Raw genomic sequence first — 18,822 nt, 5'->3', positions numbered from 1 at the left:
AGGTACTGTAGCTAGCTAGCAGTGGTGTAAAGTACTTAAGTAAAAATACTCGTTTTCTTGGGGTATCTGTACTTTACTATTTATATTTTTGACTACTTTTACTCCATACATTTTCCCTGACACTCAAAATTACTCATTAGATGGTGAATGCTTAGCAGGACAGGAAAATTGTCAAATTCACGCACTTATCAAGATAACATGTGGTCATCCCGACTGCCTCTGATCTGGCAGACTCACTAAATACAAATGCATCATCCAGAAACTGCTTCTGGTAAACTGTTTGCCACTTCAAATACAATCTTGAGAGAATTGTCTGCCAGAAAAAATCCTCTGGCGAACTGTTTGCCACTAGTTGCAATAAATATTATTGTTGCCAAAGGATTGCTGCAGATTCACCACTAGTGGCAAACGTTTGCAAACATCTGGCAACATTTTGTGGCACACTATTTAGTTTGCAGCAAATATGCCACAAACTTGCGGGACGTTTGCAGCAACAAATTCATTTTTCTAATGGCTGGTCTGGACAGGAGTCCGTTCTAAATGCAGTATTCAGTCAAATTGATCAACAGCCTTTATTGCAGGTGTTAAAGTTCTGTCACTGCGACGTATTTCTGTCATATGGAATCTTGAATTCTTTATACAATTTGTTTTATTTCCAATTGAAAAGAACTGGAATTGGTCAAACTTGCATTTTAAAGCAAAAACATATACAGTATCTCACAAAAGTGAGTATAACCCTCACATTTCTGTAAATATTTGAGAATATATTTTCATGTGACAACACTGAAGAAATGACACTTTGATACAATGTAAAGTAGTGAGTGTACAGCTTGTATAACAGTGTAAATTTGCTGTCCCCTCAAAACAACACAACCCACAGCCATTCATGTCTAAACCGCTGACAACAAAAGTGAGTACACCCCTAAGTGAAAATGTCTAAATTGGGCCCAAAGTGTCAATATTTTGTGTGGCCACCATCATTTCCCAGCACTGCCTTAACCCTCTTGGGCATGGAGTTCACCAGAGCTTCACAGGTTGCCACTGGAGTCATCTTCCACTCCTCCATGACAACATCACAGAGCTGGTGGATGTTAGAGACCTTGCACTCCTCCACCTTCTGTTTGAGGATGCCCCACATATGCTCAATAGGGTTTAGGTCTGGAGACATGCTTGGCCAGTCCATCACCTTTACCCTCAGCTTCTTTAGCAAGGCAGTGGTCGTCTTGGAGGTGTGTTTGGGGTCGTTATCATATTGGAATCTCCAAAGGGCGGGGATCATGCTCTGCTTCAGTATGTCACAGTACATGTTGGCAATGAATTGTAGCTCCCCAGTGCCGGCAGCACTCATGCAGCCCCAGACCATGACACTCCCACCACCATGCTTGACTGTAGGCAAGACACACTTGTCTTTGTACTCCTCACCTGGTTGCCGCCACACACGCTTGACACCATCTGAACCAAATAAGTTTCATCAGACCACAGGACATGGTTCCAGTAGTCCATGTCCTTAGTCTGCTTGTCTTCAGCAAACTGTTTGCGGGCTTTCTTGTGCATCATCTTTAGAAGAGGCTTCCTTCTGGGACGACAGCCATGCAGACCAATTTGATGCAGTGTGCGGCGTATGGTCTGAGCACTGACAGGCTGACCCCCCACCCCTTCAACCTCTGCAGCAATGCTGGCAGCACATACGTCTATTTCCCAAAGACAACCTCTGGATATGACGCTGAGCATGTGCACTCAACTTCTTTGGTCGACCATGGCGAGGCCTGTTCTGAGTGGAACCTGTCCTGTTAAACCGCTGTATGGTCTTGGCCACCGTGCTGCAGCTCAGTTTCAGGGTCTTGGCAATATTCTTATAGCCCAGGCTATCTTTATGCAGAGCAACAATTCTTTTTTTTCAGATCCTCAGAGAGTTCTTTGCCATGAGGTGCCATGTTGAACTTCCAGTGACCAGTATGAGGGAGTGTGAGAGCGATGACACCAAATTTAACACACCTGCTCCCAATTCACACCTGAGACCTTGTAACACTAACGAGTCACATGACACCAGGGAGGGAAAATGGCTAATTGGGCCCAATTTGGACATTTTCACTTAGGGGTGTACTCACTTTTGTTGCCAGCGGTTTTGACATGAATGGCTGTGTGTTGAGTTATTTTGAGGGGACAGCAAATTTACACTGTTATACAAGCTGTACACTCACTACTTTACATTGTAGCAAAGTGTCATTTCTTCAGTGTTGTCACATGAAAAGGTATACTCAAATATTTACCAAGATGTGAGGGGTGTACTCACTTTTGTGAGATACTGTATATATCATAACTGAATCTTAAGTCGATCTCAGATCAATTGTCTGCGGGGCCAAGTTAATACATGTACAAAATTATCCTCTTTCCCCAAAAGCATGATGGAGGTTAACCCCCTGTGAATCTCACAAAAAAACAATCCTCTGGGGTTGAGACCTCTCGTTTGTATTTGAATGTTTTAAATGACAAGCTGTAAAACATTATCCTAAATATAAATCATCAACTTAGTGAATACCATTGGTGTTTAATATTGTGTTTATTTTACCTTTATTTCTACAGGTAGTCCCATTGAAACCAAGGTCTCTTTTACAAGGGAGCCCTGTGTTTTTACAATTTACACATTTTATAGAATACAAGCAACAGTTAAAATACACTAAAATCTCAAATACACTCATAGTTAACATCTACAGTGAAGAGAACAAGTATTTGATACACTGCCGATTTTGCAGGTTTTCCTACTTACAAAGCATGTAGAGGTCTGTAATTTTTATCATAGGTACACTTCAACTGTGAGAGACGGAATCTAAAACAAAAATCCAGAAAATCACATTGTATGATTTTTAAGTAATTAATTTGCATTTTATTGCATGACATAAGTATTTGATCACCTACCAACCAGTAAGAATTCCGTCTCTCACAGACCTGTTAGTTTTTCTTTAAGAAGCCCTCCTGTTCTCCACTCATTACCTGAATTAACTGCACCTGTTTGAACTCGTTACCTGTATAAAATACACCTGTCCACACACTCAATCAAACAGACTCCAACCTCTCCACAATGGCCAAGACCAGAGAGATGTGTAAGGACATCAGGGATAAAATTGTAGACCTGCACAAGGCTGGGATGGGCTACAGGACAATAGGCAAGCAGCTTGGTGAGAAGGCAACAACTGTTGCCGCAATTATTAGAAAATGGAAGAAGTTCAAGATGACGGTCAATCACCCTCGGTCTGGGGCTCCATGCAAGATCTCACCTCGTGGGGCATCAATGATCATGAGGAAGGTGAGGGATCAGCCCAGAACTACACGGCAGGACCTGGTCAATGACCTGAAGAGAGCTGGGACCACAGTCTCAAAGAAAACCATTAGTAACACACTATGCCGTCATGGATTAAAATCCTGCAGCGCATGCAAGGTCCCCCCGCTCAAGCCAGCACATGTCCAGGCCCGTCTGAAGTTTGCCAATGACCATCTGGATGATCCAGAGGAGGAATGGGAGAAGGTCATGTGGTCTGATGAGACAAAAATTGAGCTTTTTGGTCTAAACTCCACTCGCCGTGTTTGGAGGAAGAAGAAGGATGAGTACAACCCCAAGAACACCATCCCAACCGTGAAACATGGAGGTGGAAACATCATTCTTTGGGGATGCTTTTCTGCAAAGGGGACAGGAAGACTGCACCGTATTGAGGGGAGGATGGATGGGGCCATGTATCGCGAGATCTTGGCCAACAACATCCTTCCCTCAGTAAGAGCATTGAAGATGGGTCGTGGCTTGGTCTTCCAGCATGACAACGACCTGAAACACACAGCCAGGGCATCTAAGGAGTTGCTCCGTAAGAAGCATCTCAAGGACCTGGAGTGGCCTAGCCAGTCTCCAGACCTGAACCCAATAGAAAATCTTTGGAGGGAGCTGAAAGTCCGTATTGACCAGCGACAGCCCCAAAACCTGAAGGATCTGGAGAAGGTCTGTATGGAGGAGTGGGCCAAAATCCCTACTGCAGTGTGTGCAAACCTGGTCAAGACCTACAGGAAACGTATGATCTCTGTAATTGCAAACAAAGGTTTCTGTACCAAATATTAAGTTCTGCTTTTCTGATGTATCAAATACTTATGTCATGCAATAAAATGCAAATTAATTACTTAAAAATCATACAATGTGATTTTCTGGATTTTGTTTTAGATTCCATCTCTCACAGTTGAAGTGTACCTATGATTTTTATTTATTTTATTTCACCTTTATTTAAATTACAGACCTCTACATGCTTTGTAAGTTGGAAAACCTGCAAAATCGGCAGTGTATCAAATACTTGTTCTCCCCACTGTACATCTCTCAGCTATCGGGTCTTCAATCAATACCCTAAACTGCCTGAACATCCAATTTCAACGAAATCTGCAGTGGGGCGCATCAAAACTAAAAGTGGATCTAACCAATTCGGTGGAGACATGAAGATAAGAACTTCAAGAGTTAACCAACTCTGCAAACGTGTTTTGTAACTCTTGTCTTTATACTGACCGATGGGACTTTAATGAGGACCTGCCAACCTTTTGATACAGGATGCAGTGATGCGTATTAAAACTGTCACCAGTGATAAAGCGAAAGGTGCTATGGTAGACGGCATCCAAAGGTTTAAGAGTAGTGGCTGCTGCATTCCGATAAATGGTGTCGCCATAGTCAAGAACTGGCAGGAAAATTGACTGTACAATCTACTTCCTGCTATTTAGGGAGAGACTATCTATTTCTCATCTGTATGTTTTTAAAAACATTAAGTCTTTGTCAATCCAAATGCCCAGATATTTGTAGGCAATGGGAGAACCAACCAATGAATAAATATGTAGTCCATCTGAAATATTATTGCGAGAACTAGAGAACAACATGTAATTAGTCTTGCCCATGTTAAGTACAAGTTTTAAACCAACCAGGGCTTTCTGTAAGGTAACAAGGTCAGATTGCAGCTCTAACATTGCCTGGTCAACAGTTGGGGCAATGGCAACCATAACTGTAGCGTCTGCATACAGATTAATATTACAAGTTTTAACAGATAGACCAATATTATATATAGAAATAGTAAAGAGAACAGATCCCAGTATCGACCACTGCGGTACACCTTTTTTAATATCCAGGAATCTAGACTTAACGCCCTCAGAGATCACACATTGCCTGTGTCCCAAATGACAAGGATGCTGCCTTTTGAACCAGCATTTCTAGGCAGGACATCAAAATTGGCATGTCCCAATCCCAAGGTACCTAAAATGCTGGCTTCTAAGGTGTATTCATTCAGCCGATTTTGAAGGCAGCATCTCATGTATCCTTCGCCGGGGAGGCTATCCCATAACACCATGCGGCGCACTGAAAATTCTAAACAATTCTGAGTTAATGGCAGACACAAGTCCCCGCTTGGGAGAACATTTTTCAGAAGAATAAGGAATAACTTTGCAAAATGTAAGTATAACATTTATTTATTCACCAAATTATGTTAACATTTTCAACAAATTACTTTCCTATTTATTTTGAATTCAAATGTTGAGTAACAGCCCATTGCCAAGCTAACGTTAGCTAGCTAACATGTTGTACGCGATAGCTAGCTAATGTTAGGCGATCTCGTCCTGCTTATCGGCTGTTTTGAGATTAACAACTAAACTAACTAGGCCTATTCATAGATTCAATAGTGTCAATTGTGAAGACCCGGACAGTTTTTAAATCATGAATTGGTGAACTTGCTAGCCAGCTATAGACATGTGGCAAATAGTTTTTGCAATTTTTTTCATGGGAGTGGGAACCTGATCTTGTTTCACTCCATTGCATTGGCTTGGCAGGAGAAAACAGTCCTGCCCGACTCGTTTAGAGGTAAGACATGTAAAAAAAAGTGCAATATCTGATGAAAAACATAGGAAATGCAGCCAGCTGTGTTCTGTTCATTCTAGGCTTGCTAGCCAGTCAAGTTATTTGTGTATTCTGTTGATGAGTCTGTTTAGCAAGCTTGCTGGCTAGCTAGTTGCATGCAGTGTCTGTTTACGCAACGTAACTTTCCCTTCCTTCCCCTATTGTGTTGCGCATCTGGGTTTGGTGTTACTAGTTAAAATGTAAGGCTCAGTTATTCTACTCTTACTGTTAACAACTGAACCAGCCAAAACATTTGCAAAACTGTTAACAAAACATTTGTAAAGGTAGTTATGTGACTTGAACCAGCACTGAAATTTGAGCATTGAGGTTAATTTCTCCCCCCTTGTCTATGCTTGAAGGCCATCTCACCCTGACACCCTGCAGATGTAAAGAACTTGTTGGGAACCTCCCAGACACCAGGATAATCACTATATCCCAGGATTTTATTAAGGAGTGTGCAACAGCACAATGTTAGATAGAAATAGATTCACCCATTTTGTCATGCAGATATGTCAGGACATTGTATCTTACTTATGAGGCTCAGTCTAAAATACAGATTTGATTTTCTGTCCCAGGGGATTGCACTGTGGGCAAATCTTCAATTTAGACCACAATTAGTTGAAAGGAGATGGAATAAAAACTTGTAAACTCCTGTCCTGTGTATAAAAAAACAACCTGTGGCGGTCATGACTACATTTTTGCCCTCATGTACTGAACAAGCTAATGAATGTTGGAGGTTAATCTCCTTGAGATGTCCCTCACTTGGGAATTATTTATTTTGTACAATGGACTGTGTTTTAAGGACTCATGAACAGATACAGGAAAACCAATACAATTATTAACATTTATTCAAAATGACAAGTGTTGATGTCTCCACATGTTTCTGGTTTTGAGGCTTGGGCATCTGTTTTTCGCTTGCAAGGAGAGAGAAAGACATCAATAATATTACAATGCTGTATTCATTTCATTGAATATACTGTATGTTGCTGTTTGATATTCATTTACATAATTATATTGGACATGTTATCCTTTCTCACATGCCAGTATTTGTATCCAATGCATTTAGCTTACATTAGGATGAAGTAGCTTTATCTAGTTAGATTGCATCATATCACCTTTCAATATTAGTTATCAACTAACATAAAACCATGTTATGCTGAACATCAGTGTCATTTAATATAATATGCACGGTGTGATAGTACACAATGTAAGCCTACTCATAGAAAAAACATTAGCAGCTCTAATGCAATATTAGCTTCACAGTGAAACGTCACTATTCTGGCTATGAATCATTCTTAAACAGTCAGTAATATATCTTGTTTAGCTAGCTCAAAAAAACGCCTCCTGTATCATGCATACAAGGCTGCTTGTCTGTCCGATGGAGCTGCAGACCTAGCAATATGCGAGAGGAGGACCCTATACCGTAGGATAATTATGCTGGTCGGTGTCAACTTAATTCATGAACAGGGACTGAGGAGATCGATTATTTTACTTGTTATTCGTGTCAGATATTTCCATTTTGGGATAGTTGTTCACTGAATTGCTAGCACTATTTGCTCACGCTGCTATAGTGGCTACAACGTAAACAAAATTATTGCGCTAGATGGAATGCGTTGTCACGTCATGCTGCCTTCGAATCCCTTCCCAAATGGCAGTTATTTAATGGAAAAGTGCTACCTACTATGGTATGTGCCTTTTGGATGAAGGTAGGCAGCTGCCTTTGGATTGGGACACAGCCATTGAGTCCTGTCTGACAGATGTCTCCCGAGTGGCGCAGTGGTCTAAGGCACTGCATCGCAGTGCTAGCTGTGCCACTAGAGATCCTGGTTCGAATCCAGGCTCTGTCGTAGCCGGCCGTGACCGGGAGACCCATGGGGCGGCGCACAATTGGCCCAGCGTCGTCCAGGGTAGGGGAGGGAATGGCCGGCAGGGATGTAGCTCAGTTGGTAGAGCATGGCGTTTGCAACGCCAGGGTTGTGGGTTCGATTCCCAAGGGGGGCCAGTATGAAAAAATAAACTGTAAGTCGCTCTGGATAAGAGCGTCTGCTAAATGACTAAAAATGTAAAAAATGTAAATGTAAAAGATGATTTTCCAACCACTTGCATGAAGCCTGATCCAGGCCTATATCAGTCAACCTTTGAATAAGAATGTGATGGTCAACGGTATCGAAGACCTTGGACAGGTCTATAAATAAGGCAGCACAATTATTTTTATGATCCAAGCAATTTAACACATCATCTAAAATAAGTATAGCAGCTGAAACTGTGCTATGTCCAGGTCTAAAACCAGATTGGTGCACATTAAGAATAGGGTGAGAAGTTACAAAACGTTCTTAGCTGAAAGTTAGTCAGGCATTCTAAAACTTTGGAAAGGCAAGATCATTTGGAAATTGGACGGTAGTTACCTAAGTCAGAAGGATCTCCTCCGATCTCCTCCTTTATGTAGTGGGAGGACGTGCTGCTTTCCAGATCTTAGGGACAACACCAGAACCAATTGTCAAGTAAAATATATAGGTAAAAAATCAGGGTTTCAGCATAAATAAAATAAAAAAATGACACACTGTTATTTATTTTACTATGTAAAATGTTGTAAATGTTTTGGCGCCAAACTGGTGGCAGTTGTGAAAAAAGTTAATAGTTGGAAGAGTTGCAGAGTTAATTGAAAATAATGCCATTGTTGATTAGATGCTTTTCTCATTAATTAGGCTATTTTCTATTGAAAAACAGAAAGGAAAACGCCACACACTGCTGCTCATGCTCCCAGGTTATATTTATTTATAACAACGTTTCGACCCTTAGGTCTTCATAAGGCATCCATATCCCAGGTGGGGGTGGAAGGTCCTATATATAGGGGCAATACTCAGTGACATCACTTCCTGAAACAGGAGGTAAAAAATGTATAACATAGGTTCACAATATTAACATTCAATGTATCAAAATATATGATCATATACAAGGAATGTGATCAATATTTACAGTAATATACATACAATGTTCAATTAGGATTTAAAAAAAACACACACAATTTGGACATATTGAAACTATAAAAACAAGTCAAACTCCTTGTTAAGGCCAAGAGGAGATAGTGTGTTGAGCCTGTGGATCCAGAAAGATTCCCTTTGAAGAAGTTTCCTCTCAATGTCCCCTCCCCTGCATGACATCTTGACCATTTCTATTCCAATGTATCTCAGAGAACTAATAGGATGTCCAGCTTGTACAAAATGAACAGCAACCCTTCTTTGTCTCACCTGTCTGTATATTGCTACGGTGCTCACAGATCCGTGTCTTGAGGCTTATGTGGGTTTTCCATATGTAAGACAGACAACAAGGACATTTCAACATGTAAACAACATTGGTGGACATGAAGGTAATCAGGCCTTTGTCCTGTGGGGGATGGGTAAATTAGTTGCATTTGTACGTGAAGCTGCATTGAGCACATTGGCCACATTTGTAATAACCCTCCGGAACCTTGTCCAAGAAAGTTTCCCTTTTCTCTGGTGGGTAATCAGATTTAACCACAATGTCTCTCACGTTTGGGGGTCTTTTAAAGACCATACGTGGAGGATGTTTAAAAATTTCAATTGTGGGTCAGTATCAATAATGTACCAGTGCTTCTTAATAATGTCCTAAAATGCCTTCCCCAATGGTGAGTATTGCGTAAAGCATGAGGGGACATGTTATGCTTTTTCTTTAACTTTTGGTTGAAGGCTTTCCAGCTGTGTTAGTCCTTCAAAACAATCATTGGCATGTTTTACCCAATTGTCCTTGAACCCCCTTTCCTTAAACCTCTGTGCGAGGTCCGTGGTCTGTTTCTGATAAGAAGCATCAGAGCTGTATATTCTTCTGATGCAACTGAATTGACTTATAGGGAGACTTTTAATAAGTGGACATGGATGAAAGCTGTCACCTCTAAGGAGGGTAATCCTGTCCGTAGGTTTGCTATAGAGATCTGTAGAGCGGCGTTTTCCTTTCTGCTTTTCACAAATTTGCCTACAACTCTAGCAGCTGCGGAAAGTACCTGGATGTGCGTATGTTCTTCAGCTTTTGCTATTTTCTATTGAACCATATATGAATAATAAAATAAAGTTATTCTAGTATAAATTACCAAAGTTACCACAGATTGCCATAGATTACCTGTTCATTTCCCAAATTACTGAAGATTTCGGTAACTTTGGTAAATTACCGGTAGCTTTGCAACCCTACACAAAGAGAACCAACCAGTAAAAAGCACAGTCCCTTCATTATCGACAATTCGTGCTGACAACATCAAGGAGCCTTTCCAGTCTCTGAAGTCAGGACTTCAAGTTAGATTTCAACCAGACTATATCCAACCATGTTTGTGCACAGAATATATCATGAGATACCCCTAGAGTCAATGTCCGCACCCCTGCGGAAATCGAATCTGTTTAAACTAGAGATATTTGCATAGTCTGCATCTCAATCACAGGAGGATGGTGGCACCTTAATTGGGGAGAACGGATAGAGCACAACGTTTTACAGATCTTTTATTAGTCTTTTTTTTTTTTTTTTATCCATCCCTCTTCGGAGGACACATATATTCTTGGGTTTTTACAGCTTTTCTGCTACATATACAGTGCATTCGGAAAGTATTCAGACCCCTTGACTTTTTCCACATTTTGTTATGTTACAGCCTTATTCTAGAATGGGTTATTTTATTTGTTCCCCTCATCAATCTACACACAATACCCCATAATGACAACAAAAAACGTTTTTTTGAAATGTTTGCTAATTTATCAAAATAAAATAACGGAAATATCACATTTACATAAGTAGTCAGACCCTTTACTCAGTACTTTGTTGAAGCACCTTTGGCAGTGATGACTTTTTCTTGGGTATGACGCTACTAGCTTGGCACACCTGTATTTGGGGAGTTTCTCCCGTCTTCTCTGCAGATCCTCTCTGTCAGGTTGGATGGAGAGCGTTGCTGCACAGCTATTTTCAGGTCTCTTCAGAGATGTTCGATCGGGTTGAAGTCCGGGCTCTGGCTAGGCCACTCAAGAACATTCAGAGACTTGTCCCGAAGCCACTCTTGCATTGTCTTGGTTGTGTGCTTAGGATCGTTGTCCTGTTGGAAGGTGAACCTTCGCCCCAGTCTGTGGTCCTGAGCAGGTTTTCATCAAGGATCTCTGTACTTTGCTCCCTTCATCTTTGCCTCGATCCTGACTAGTCTCCCAGTCCCTGCCGCTGAAAAACATCCCCACAGCATGATGTTCCCACCACCATGCTTCACCGTAGGGATTGTGCCAGGTTTCCTCCAGACGTGACGCTTGGCATTCAGGCCAAAGAGTTCAATCTTGGTTTCATCAGACCAGAGAATCTTGTTTGTCATGGTCTGAGAGTTCTTTAGGTGCCTTTTGGAAAACTCCAAGCGGGCTGTCATGTGCCTTTTACTCAGGAGTGGCTTCCGTCTAGCCAGTTAACCATAAGGGCCTGATTGGTGGAGTGCTGCAGAGATGGTTGTCCTTCTGGAAGGTTCTCCCATCTCCACAGAGGAACTCTAGAGCTCTGACAGAGTGACCATCGGGTTCTTGGTCATCTCCCTGACAAAGGCCCTTCTCCCCCGATTGCTCAGTTTGGCGGGGCGGCCAGCTCTAGGAAGAGTCTTGGTGGTTCCAAACTGCTTCCATTTAAGAATGATGGAACCCACTGTGTTCTTGGGGACCTTCAATGCTTCAGAAATGTTTTGATACCCTTCCCCAGATCTGTGCCTCGACACAATCCTGTCTTGGCGCTCTACAGACAATTCCTTCGACCTCATGGCTTGGTTTTTGCTCTGACATCCACTGTCAACTGTGGGATTTTATATAGACAGGTGTGTGCCTTTCCAAATCATGTCCAATCAATATAATTTACCACAGGTGGACTCCAATCAAGTTGTAGAAACATCTAAAGGATGATCAATGGAAACAGGATGCACCTAAACTCAATTTCGAGTCTCATAGCAAACGGTCTGAATACTTACAGTGGATATAAAAAGTCTACACACCCCTGTTAAAATGCCAGGTTTTTGTGATGTTAAAGATAAGACAGGTAAATCATGTCAGAACTTTTTCCACCTTTAATGTGACCTATAATGTGAACAATTCATTTGAAAAACAAACTGAAATCTTTGAGGAAAAAAAAAGAAAAGAAAAAAAACTCACAATAACCTGGTTGCATAAGTGTGCACACCCTTAAACTAATACTTTGTTGAAGCACCTTTTGATTTTATTACAGCACTCAGTCTTTTTGGGTAGGAGTCTATTAGCATGGCACATCTAGACGTGGCAATATTTGCCCACTCTTCTTTGTAAAAGCGCTCCAAATCTGTCAGGTTGCGAGGACATTTCCTGCGCACAGCCCTCTTCAGATCACCCCAGAGATGTTCAATTGGATTCAGATCTGGGTTCTGGCTGGGCCATTCCAAAACGTTAATCTTCTTCTGGTGAAGCCATGCTTTTGTGGATTTGGATGTTTGCTTTGTGTCGTTGTCGTGCTGAAAGGTAAACTTCCTCTTCAGCTTTCTAACGGACGCCTGAAGGTTTTGTGGCAAAATTGCCTGGTATTTGTAACTGTTCATAATTCCCTCCACCCTGACTAAGGCCCCGGTTCCAGATGAAGAAAAACAGCCCCAAAGCATGATGCTGCCACCACCATGCTTCACTGTGGGTATGGTGTTCTTTAGGTGATGTGCAGTGTTGTTTCTGCGCCAAATATACCTTTTGGAATTATGGCCAACAAGTTCAACCTTGGTTTCATCAGACCATAACACATTTTCCCACGTGCTTTTGGGGGACTTGATGTTTGTTTTTGCAAACTTCAGCCGGGCTTGGATGTTTTTCTTTGTAAGAATAGGCTTCCGTCTTGCCACCCTACCCCATAGCCCATTCATATGAAGAATACGGGAGATTGTTGTCACATGTAGTACACAGCCAGTACTTGCCAGAAATTCCTGCAGTTCCTTTAATGTTGCTGTAGGCCCCTTGGAAGCCTCCCTGACCAGTTTTCTTCTCGTCTTTTCATACATTTTGGAAGGATGTCCAGTTCTTGGTAATGTCTCTGTTGTGCCATATTTTCTCCACTTGATGATGACTGTCTTCACTGTGTTCCATGGTATAGTTAATGATTTGGAAATTATTTTGTACCCTTCTCCTGACTGATATCTTTCAACAATAAGATCCCTCTGATGCCTTGGAAGCTCTCTGCGGACCATGGCTTTTGCTCTGAGATGCAACTAAGAAAATGTCAGGAAAATCCTGCTAGAACAGCTTAACTTTATTTGTGATTAATCAGTCACTTTAAATGATGGCAGGTGTGTAATGACTTGTATTTAACATGAGTTTGAATGTGATTGGTTAATTCTGAACACAGCCACATCCCCAGTTATAAGAGGGTGTACACTTATGCAACCAGGTTATTGTAAGGTTTTTATTTTTCGTTTTACTCCCTTGAAGATTTCAGTTTGTTTTTCAATTGAATTGTTCACATTATAAGTCACATTAACAGTGGAAAAAGTTCTGACATGATTTCTCTTTTTCTCATTCTTTTACATCAAAAAACCTGGCATTTTAACAGGGGTGTGTAGACTTTTTATATCCACTGTACATAAGGTATTTGTATTTTTTATAAATTTGCCCCCCAAAAATCAATAAACATGTTTTATCTTTGTCATTATGGGGTAGATTGCTGAGGACATTGTTTTATTTAATCAATTTTAGAGTAAGGCTGTAACGTAACAAAATGTGGAAAAAGTCAAGGGGTCTGAATACTTTCTGAAGGCACTGTATTCTAAGATTACAGGGGTCAGTTTAAGCAGCCTTCGTTACCTCTTAAAACAAACGTGTTACTCAAGGTTACCTCTATCTTGGGGGGACCAATCGCAACCCCTATAACAGGAGTTCCAGCTGCGTTGTATCGCCAGAGGTCGATGCTCCTTTATCCCTAGGGCTATAGCTGCCATTAATGGCCAGGGGTGATGCTTGTTTTTTCCTGTTGCTATCATTTGTTGCTTGTGGTGATGTGTTTATGTCTGATTGTGCTGAATGTACAAAACAAATATACATAATATTGAGTTGCACCCCCTTCTGCCCTCAGAACAGCCTCAATTCGTCGGGGCAAGGTTTCGAAAGTGTTCCACAGGGATGCTGGCCCATGTTGACTCCAATGCTTCCCACAGTTGTGTCAAGTTGGCTGGATGTCCTTTCGGTGGTGGACCATTCTTGATACACCAGAAACTTTTGAGCGTGAAAAACCCAGCAGTGTTGCAGTTCTTGACACAAACTGGTGCGCCTGGCACCTACTACCATACCTCATTCAAAGGTACTTAAATATTTTTTCTTGTCCATTCACCCTCTGAATGGCACACATACACAATCCACATCTCCAGTCTTAAAAATCCTTCTTTAAACCAGTCTCCTCCCCTTCATCTACACTGAGTAAAGTGGATTTAACAAGTGACATCAATAAGGGATAATAGCTTTCACCTGGATTCACCTGGTCAGTCTTTGTCATGGAAAGAGCAGGTATTCTTAATGTTTTGTACACTCTGTGAATATCTGCAACGTTATGACTGTTTCACCTGGTGCAGCTGGTTGCTGTCAGAAACACAGTCCTACCTCAGAGCTCTACACACTCACAGTGCGCTGATGGCCAGGCACACACAGCGCTGACAAAAAAATCCTCATATTCCAACACCAGATACTCCAGAGAGCCTTAAACCAGCATTACACCAGACCACAGCCCCATCTCTATGGTCATCAGATAGAACGAGAGGGACAGAAAGAGGGGGCTTCTCTACCTTCTTTTTCCTATGTTGTGGGATCAGAGGATCAATGTGTGCAAGAAAGTGCATCAGGGATCAGTGAGTGAGTGGAGATTGTCAGACATTTAAGTGGTCGAAACTGGACCGTACTCAGGAAGTGGCCTCACACACTTCCTAATATGAGTGAGAGAGGGACGAGGGAGATAATGTTTCTATTCTCTCATTTGCAAACGTCTTTGAAGTTTTGTGTGAAGCATACACACAGAACCTCATGAGTAGAAAAAGTGGATTTTAATAACAGTCACAAACATATGTGATGTGGTGAAACATTCAAACAGCTTTAAAAAAAACATCATCTCCACGCTCCCCCCCTTCCTTGCCACCCCCTTCTGCCCCTCATACCCGGCACCTGACCCCTCACCCCAGACCCCTGACTAGCTACCCGGGACACCCCAGAGTTCCGGAGGAGTGGGTCTATCTTCTTCAGGCGGCTCGGCTTCTCTTCACACTCACCATCAGACCTATACAGACCGGAGAGGATTTTTATAATGAAGAATGTGTTTGTTTTAGTTGACTGTGTTTTGTGAATATTGTGTACATTTATGTTTGCCTGTTCAATATGTGTTGTGCTGTATTTTATTTGTTATGTATTTCATTAAATTGTACAGTGGGGAGAACAAGTATTTGATACACTGCCGATTTTGCAGGTTTTCCTACTTACAAAGCATGTAGAGGTCTGTCATTTTTATCATAGGTACACTTCAACTGTGAGAGATGGAATATAAATCACATTGTATGATTTTTAAGTAATTAATTTGCATTTTATTGGATGACATAAGTATTTGATCACCTACCAACCAGTAAGAATTCCGGCTCTCACAGACCTGTTAGTTTTTCTTTAAGAAGCCCTCCTGTTCTCCACTCATTACCTGTATTAACTGCACCTGTTTGAACTCGTTACCTGTATAAAAGACACCTGTCCACACACTCAATCAAACAGACTCCAACCTCTCCACAATGGCCAAGACCAGAGAGCTGTGTGAGGACATCAGGGATAAAAGTGTAGACCTGCACAAGGCTGGGATGGGCTACAGGACAATAGGCAAGCAGCTTGGTGAGAAGGCAACAACTGTTGGCGCAATTATTAGAATTTGGAAGAAGTTCAAGATGACGGTCAATCACCCTCGATCTGGGGCTCCATGCAAGATCTCACCTCGTGGGGCATCAATGATCATGAGGAAGGTGAGGGATCAGCCCAGAACTACACGGCAGGACCTGGTCAATGACCTGAAGAGAGCTGGGACCACAGTCTCAAAGAAAACCATTAGTAACACACTACGCTGTCATGGATTAAAATCCTGCAGTGCACGCAAGGTCCCCCCGCTCAAGCCAGCGCATGTCCAGGCCCGTCTGAAGTTTGCCAATGACCATCTGGATGATCCAGAGGAGGAATGGGAGAAGGTCATGTGGTCTGATGAGACAAAAATAGAGCTTTTTGGTCTAAACTCCACTCGCCGTGTTTAGAGGAAGAATAAGGATGAGTACAACCCCAAGAACACCATCCCAACCGTGAAGCATGGAGGTTGAAACATCATTCTTTGGGGATGTTTTTCTGCAAAGGGGACAGGACGACTGCACCGTATTGAGGGGAGGATGGATGGGGCCATGTATCGCGAGATCTTGGCCAACAACCTCCTTCCCTCAGTAAGAGCATTGAAGATGGGTCATGGCTGGGTCTTCCAGCATGACAACGACCCGAAACACACAGCCAGGGCAACTAAGGAGTGGCTCCGTAAGAAGCATCTCAAGGTCCTGGAGTGGCCTAGCCAGTCTCCAGACCTGAACCCAATAGAAAATATTTGGAGGGAGCTGAAAGTCCGTATTGCCCAGCGACAGCACCGAATCCTGAAGGATCTGGAGAAGGTCTGTATGGAGGAGTGGGCCAAAATCCCTGCTGCAGTGTGTGCAAACCTGGTCAAGACCTACAGGAAACGTATGATCTCTGTAATTGCAAACAAAGGTTTCTGTACCAAATATGAAGTTCTGTTTTTCTGATGTATCAAATACTTATGTCATGCAATAAAATGCAAATTAATTACTTAAAAATCATACAATGTGATTTTCTGGATTTTTGTTTTAGATTCCGTCTCTCACAGTTGAAGTGTACATATGATAGAAATTACAGACCTCTGTATGCTTTGTAAGTAGGAAAACCTGCAAAATCGGCAGTGTATCAAATACTTGTTCTCCCCACTGTATATGCAGAGCTCCCTCGTAAGAGACACTGGTCTCAATGGTGACTCCCTGATTAAATTAAGGTAAATAAAAAATAGACAATACGAAACACAAACCTTAATACACACACAACACTCACAATAGACTGCAGTCTGAATGCACTGAGTTCCAATAACATTCTAAAGTACAGCTTGTTAAATGTTTGTTGTGGACAGGTAGGTTCATAGGGGGTGTGTGTCTGTGGTTTACCCATGGGTCAGCATAGACAGCAACTGCAGAGAGAGCGCTTCCCTGTCAGGCTGGGATGGGAACTGCGCCAGGAGAGACCTGAGCTGGGCTGACACCAGACCTGCACACACACAGGGGCGGAGGAGGGTTTTTAAACTGAAATGAGATATTCCCAGGCTATTTTTGTGTTTGTATATGTGTGTGTGTGCAGCACACCTGTGTTAGCTGGAGTGTGTGTGGGGTGTCTGGTTTTGTCTCCAGGGGAGGAGGGGGTGTCCAGAGGGGCGTGAGGCTGAGACTTCACACTGTCCCACGACGACCCCAGACCTACACACACACAAACCCCAGGTAAATAGCACACACATAACGCTTCACTCCCCTTGAGGTAATTGAACCTTGTAATGTTAGGTTACTAGTTGCCATGGTTACCTGTGTTGTCCTGAGCTGGACTCTCCACGGGCTCTCCTGGAGAACGATCTAATAACTGAGACAGATGGAGAGAGGGGTCTCATTAGTTTCCCTTACTAGGCAGTTCATAGGTTTCCCAATGCCTCGCAAAGAAGGGCACCTATTGGTAGATTAAAAAAAAACGTAGACATGAAATATCCCTTTGTTATTAATTACACTTTGGATGGTGTATCAATACACCCACCCACCCACCCAGTCACTACAAAGATAAAGGCGTCCTTCCTAATTCCCTTGCCGGAGAGGAAATAACCACTCAGGGATTTCACCATGAAGCCGATGGTGACTTTAAAACAGTTAAATGGCTGTGATGGGAGAAAACTGAGGATGGATCAACAACATTGTAGTTACTACACAATACTAACCTAATTGACAGAATTGTACAGAATAACAATATTCCAGAACATAAATCAAGTTTGCAACAAGGCACTAAAGTAATACTGCAAAAAATGTGGCAAAGCAATCAACTTTTTGTCCTGAATACAAAAGTGTTATGTTTGGGGCAAATCCAATACAACACATTACTAAGTACCACTCTCCATATTTTCAAGCATCTTGTTATGGGTATGCTTGTAATCGTTAAGAACAGGAGTTTTTTAGGATAAAAAAGAAACAGAATGGAGCTAAGCACAGGTGAAATCCTAGAGGAAAACCTGGTTCAGTGTGCTTATCACCAGACACCGAGATGAATTCACCTTTCAGCAGGACAATAACCTAAAACACAAGGCCAAATCTACACTGGAGTTGCTTACCAAGAAGAAAGTGAATGCTCCTGAGTGGCCGAGTTACAGTTTTGACTTAAATAGACTTGGAAATCTATGGCAAGACCTGAAAAATGGTTGACCAGCAATGATCAACAACCAATTTGACAGAGTTTGAATAATTTTGAAAATAATAATGGGACTGTTGCACAATCCAGGTGTGGAAAGCTCTTAGACTTGCCCAGAATGACTGTTAGCTGTAATCACTGCCAAAGGTGATTCTAACATGTATTGACTCAGGGGTTTGAACACTTATCTAATCAAGATTTTTATTTTTTATTTTACTTTATTTAGTAAATATTTTCTTAACTCTGTTTCTTGAACTGCATTGTTGGTTAAGGGTTTGTAAGTAAGTATTTCACTGTAAGGTCTACACCTATTGTATTCGGCGCATGAGACAAATACAATTAGATTTTTGGAAAGTATTCAGACCCCTTGACTTTTTCCATATTTTGTTACGTTACAGCCTT

At 41.9% G+C, this 18,822-nt stretch overlaps 1 protein-coding gene across 3 annotated transcripts in view; it reads right to left on the bottom strand.

Moving 5' to 3' along the window:
• Positions 1–14,937: 14,937 nt before the first annotated feature.
• Positions 14,938–18,822, bottom strand: part of LOC311112552 (centrobin-like) — a 38,541-nt gene continuing 34,656 nt past the window's right edge. For 2 of the 3 annotated variants that reach the window (XM_084155689.1, XM_084155690.1), the window contains exons 18-21: positions 17,556–17,610; positions 17,343–17,453; positions 17,148–17,247; positions 14,938–15,184 (exon numbers count right to left, since the gene is read on the bottom strand). In XM_084155689.1, the coding sequence (XP_084011815.1) occupies positions 15,016–15,184; positions 17,148–17,247; positions 17,343–17,453; positions 17,556–17,610 (435 nt within the window). In that variant the 3' untranslated portion in view covers positions 14,938–15,015. The remainder of the gene's footprint in view (positions 15,185–17,147; positions 17,248–17,342; positions 17,454–17,555; positions 17,611–18,822) is intronic. The other variant, XM_084155691.1, reaches the window with a different exon arrangement.

The sequence above is a fragment of the Coregonus lavaretus genome (genome assembly GCF_964263955.1).
Source record: "Coregonus lavaretus genome assembly, chromosome: 38".
Lineage (NCBI taxonomy): Eukaryota > Metazoa > Chordata > Actinopteri > Salmoniformes > Salmonidae > Coregonus > Coregonus lavaretus.
The sequence above is the reverse complement of the archived record's forward strand: the minus strand, read 5'-3'. Positions and strand labels throughout refer to the sequence as shown.